This window comes from Coffea eugenioides, chromosome 3 (genome assembly GCF_003713205.1).
Source record: "Coffea eugenioides isolate CCC68of chromosome 3, Ceug_1.0, whole genome shotgun sequence".
Taxonomy (NCBI): Eukaryota; Viridiplantae; Streptophyta; class Magnoliopsida; order Gentianales; family Rubiaceae; genus Coffea; species Coffea eugenioides.
The window spans coordinates 5,578,143-5,583,175 of record NC_040037.1 but is presented as its reverse complement, the minus strand read 5'-3'; the positions used below and the strand labels follow the sequence as shown (position 1 = coordinate 5,583,175).

General features: G+C 34.4%; 1 protein-coding gene across 1 annotated transcript; it reads left to right on the top strand.

The window, feature by feature from the left end:
* Positions 1-2,278: 2,278 nt before the first annotated feature.
* On the top strand, positions 2,279-3,361 carry LOC113765836 (F-box/kelch-repeat protein At3g23880-like). The gene has a single exon (XM_027310082.1). The coding sequence runs from the start codon at positions 2,279-2,281 to the stop codon at positions 3,359-3,361; it is 1,083 nt and encodes a 360-aa protein (XP_027165883.1).
* The last annotated feature ends 1,672 nt before the right edge of the window (positions 3,362-5,033 follow it).

The following is a 5,033-nucleotide window of genomic DNA, read 5'->3' as shown; positions in this document are numbered from 1 at the left end:
GGATCAGGTATGTACTTCTTTTATAGCTGATCTGAATTTAGATGGTTTTCAATTTTTTCTGGGCTTAATTTGGTTTATATGCCTGAGAAATAGGAAGTATTAAATTGATTTTTTAAAAAAAAACAAATTGCTGATATACCTATTACTTTGAAACAGAAGTAGCATTTTTACCATTGCTTCAGGTGGGGCTTATGTTCATGTTTTTGTTCTGTTTAAACTTTGATTAGTGCTTCTCGTTTTTATTGGGTATTTCGTAAAAATGGACTCAGAACATATAGAAAAATGGACTAAGAACATATACATTATGGACTCGGAACCACTGGCGATGACTGATGGCAGTTTATTTTTCTATATTCAGGTCGATTATGAGAGATAACAGCTGCTGGATATCTGATGTTGAACCAACACCATAGCAAACTGGACACCTGCAAATTATATCGGCGTTCCTATGAACAGATCATTCGTCCATTTTGGACAAATTTGTCACTTGATGTTGTATCATTGTAAGCTTCTTTTGTTAATCCAGGAATTGATAGACTAAGCCTAGAGTAATTGTGAAAGTTCGGACCAACAATGTTTTAGCGTAGTTCCTACAATGTTTTGAAACTTCATTTGACAAGTTTGCAGTTCTTTGTTTGATTTTGTTTTCAGACTAATATTCGTCTCTTGGAATTTGTGCTACTCAGGCTGTGTATATTTATCTATCGGAATAGTAGGTGGAGTGGAATTGTATCCTATGAAAATATGGCTTGATTTGCAAATGATACAATCCAAAATCCTAAGTTAGAGCTCCAAGTCTGTGTTTTCTTATGTAGGATCTGTCGTCTTGTGCTTTTACATTATTCCTAATTCTTATGGATGGAAAACGAATATGAAATCCAGGTTCAAGCAAGAAGAGAGAGTTGGTTTATGTAGATACTAAAATCCAAGTTCTGCAGGGATCAAGAATACAAGTGCTGGATTTCTAATTTTTGAACTTTCCTCAGTAGGAAAAGTGAAACAGGTTATTGAGTCAAATTGGGTTTATTAATTTTCTGAATTCACCTCCTCAGTACCATCATTGACACAGGGACCACGCAACGTCAAATTCAATTACCAAACATCCCCACTGAAATATTTTGGGAAACGCTACCAAATCAACATAGATTGTGAAAGTTGTTGTGTGTTAGTCTGTAAAACCTCAATTCTTGAAGATTTGAACCACCTTTTAGGGTGAGAAACCTCGATAACACCAATAGTGGTATAAAAGCATGATTACACGCAATTCTGCCCAATTAAACAGCTAGCTTTTCTCGTACGATCAGGTTAATGATCGAATCTCACCTCAGTTCAGATTGACAAATGCGTTGGAGCCAATCTTTTTTTTTTGTGTGTTTAAACCAAGAACGGAGATGTGTTATTTGACAATGTTTGGAATGATGTATGCGCATTTAATCCGAAAAAGGAGTCAGTCTTGCATCTTGTTGAATTGCCAGACGAAACCCAAAAAGTTCTGAATCCAGTGCTATAATGCATTTGGATGTGTTTGTTGAAAGTTTAGCAGCTTTTTGTGATACAATTTATTAGCTTTCAGTGAATTTTAATCCTTTTTTATTCTTGGCACTTTATTGACATTTTTTTATGTAATTTTTATTGTTATTGAAATATATATATATATTTTTAAATAAATAGTTTCAGAGGCACCCAATCAGCTGCGCCACTGAGGAATTGGATATGGATTTATGATCAATTATTTGGATTTATCGTGCACAAATTGAATAAAAAGGGAAGGTGTTAATTTATAAGTATGTGTAAAAGTTTATTGGTTACAAGAAGTTTATTGAACATTATAACTTGACCCAATGATTATCCTGATGACTAGGTTCAACCTCGAGCTCAATCAATGTCTAGAACACAGCAAGGGTTTAGTGGTACATTGTTTCAAAACTTCATATGACAATTTTCCAATTCTCTATATTTCTCCTTTTTAGACTTACAAAAAAAATGCTCTTGTCTATCAGAATAGTAGATGGATTCGAATTGTATCCTAGAAAATAGTAGCTTGGTTTGCAACTACTACAAATTCCTATCCTAATAAAGCAAGTCGAATAAATAGGAGGAAATCTTGGTTTTTATAGACACTAAAATCCAAGTTGTAGAGGGTTCAAAAGTCTTTAAAAAGTCTAAGTACTGGATTTCTATATTTTGAACCTTCCTTAGTAGGTAAAGTGAATTAATTTATTGAGAAAAGTTATGGTTAATTTTCTGAGTTCTCCTCATGATCATTAGCACGGCGACCATGCATTCTGAACTTCAATTAGGGCACATACCCTTCGAAATATTTTGGGAAATACTCTCGCATTTACCAGTTAAGTCTCTTTTGAAGTTTAAGGCCGTTTGCAAGTCATGGTATGCTTTAATATGTGATAAGAAGTTTGTTCTTTCAAATTACGAGGGAAGGAAGCGAGGAGGAGCCTTAATTTTCAAGAGGGAGGCACGCGATTCCTGTTCTATAGAGGTAAACTATTCTATAAATCATGAACTTGTAATTGAGAAAATTGTTCCATGTCCATTAGGTCTCGGTCTAGTTAAAATTCTGGGATCAAGTAATGGCTTGGTTCTTTTCTGTGATAACAAGTTCATGTATGCATGGAACCCCTCAACTAGGACCTGTAAAGAAGTAAGCAGTCTCCGTGGTTTAGAACTCGAATCCATCTGGAGCATAAAGGCCTCTGGATTTTGCTATGATAATTCTTCCGATGATTACAACGTAGTACTAGTCAAGGAAGAAGAGATTATGTCTTTGAGTCTCAAAAGCAGAAAGAACTGGACAACAGTTGCAACCTGCGCTTATGAAATTCTTTCCAGCACTAGTGCTATAGCCCCCATAGTGAATGGAAACCCGCACTGGCTAGCAAACCATAAGAAAAGTGATCGAAATATTCATGGAGAGTTGATTGTTTATTTCGACACCAAAACCAATGATTTGATAGAGTTGCCTGTACCCGAGCTGAGAAATACAGAAGAAAAGTGGATATCAGGTTTGGGTGTTGTTGATGGATGCTTATGCATGATTCGTCCAAACAATGATCAAGGAGAGGTGTTGGTGATGAAGGAATACGGAGTGGGAGAATCTTGGACGACTATCTTTGGATTCCCACCTCGTTTGCAATTGACAAAGGGATTGGAGCCAATCTTTTTTACCAAGAATGGAGATGTCTTGTTTGCTCATGGTTCTAAACATGCATGGGCGTTTAATCCCAAGAAGGAGTCAGTCTTGCATCTTGTTCAATTGCCAAAGAAGCCCACAAACTTCTCAATGCAGTACTATGATGTGTTTGGATGTACGTATGTTGAAAGCTTAGCACCTATTCCTAATTAGCTTTAGGGTGTGTTTGGTACAACATAGAATTGTGCTTGGATTGGATGGCACATTTTCTATAGAATTAGCATTTTTTTTTTGTAAGACTATAGAATTAGCATTGAATTCTAATTCCAAGAAATTAGCACAGATAAGGAAGAAATCTGTTGTAGTGAATTATATCTCATCCAATATATTTGTGTGTTTATGCCTTTCAATTTGATTATTGTTGCTCTAAACATTTCTTTCTTACTCTTAGTACATGTGGAGTTGCAGAAGAAATTAATATTGATATTGGTACTTCTAACAATCAAGATTGCTTCTTTGAACTATAAAATGATCTGCTTACCACATTTCTTTGGGAACTTGGACATTTTTTTATTGATCCTGAGGCTTTTGGAAAAATCACCTTTGATTAGAAGTAAACTAATAATACTACTGCTAGCTACCACCATTATATTCATCTCTTAATTTTCTATCACTTGCTTTTAGCTTGATTCCCAATATTAACTAGTAGTACTTCTTAATTGCTATCTGCTGCTTATGTTTAAATGTCTCCTATCCTAGTAATTCCTGAGCCTGTCATGTTTAATTATAGGTTAGTGCCATCTTCTGGCTATTGATGGGACCATTACCACAATTTTCGACAAAAATTTTCTCCATTTTTATGTACTTGGACATTTTTTATATGCTGTTTTGTAGGATTATGTACAACAACAGCTAGAAACAAGTAGGATAAGGCTTAACTTGAGCAAGACATTCAAAGAGCACATGCTCAGGTTGGTTAATACATGAGAAAGATGCACTTCAATTTTTAAACCAAGTGGATGACACATTTTTATAGACATTACACTTCCATTTTTAAACCAAATGGATAACACCTTTTTATTGACTTTCTTATGCCTTGTGGAGATGACTATTTTTTGACATTTTTCACAGAGCAGGGATTTTTCTCAGGTGGAGATGGTGCTCCTAGTGTGAATTTTACGTATCTTTTCTGTGACCACCTTTTATTTTCATGTTTTTTTTTTGTGCCTTCTTTTTTTTGTTCTAATTTTGGTTAGAACTAGTATATTTTTTGAAGAAATTTTGGTAGTCATATTTAGAGTACTTTAGAAATTAGTGAAATTTAATCCTTTTAGTTCTTTGACCTTTGTTTTTTTAGTGTTTTATTGTTACCGTATCTGCTGGTTTTAGGAATTTCTATTTAAATATTGTGATTTTGTGTTGTAATGGTTAATATTATTATCGTAGTTGATACTTGGCACTATATTATTTTTTGCACATTGGCCTCAGTGGCGCCCAATTTAACTGTGCCAATGTGGAATCGGGTTTGGATTTATGATCAATATTATGATAGGTTTATCTTCAATAAATTTTAAAAGAAGTTGAAGGTTAATTTATAAGTACTTGTAACTTTAATGGGGAGAAGGATCAATAACAGGCATCAACAGGAGACCTTTGCCTGTCTGTGATTCTAGCCCAAGAAAGACAATTTATAATAGGGATAATTTCAGAAACCTCCCTCGAGGTTTCTGACAATTTCATCTAATACCCTTGAGATTTTCAATCTTACACTTACCTCCCTTGACCCTATAAAATGACCATAATAACCATAATATATTAATATTTTTCATTCAATTAAATAATACGCTCCTAATCTTGTACATAGGAATGCACCACACAATTAAAT

Coding starts and splice junctions, on each gene's coding strand:
- LOC113765836 (XM_027310082.1), top strand. CDS start 2,279: ATGCATTCTGAACTTCAATTAGGGCACATACCCTTCGAAATATTTTGG.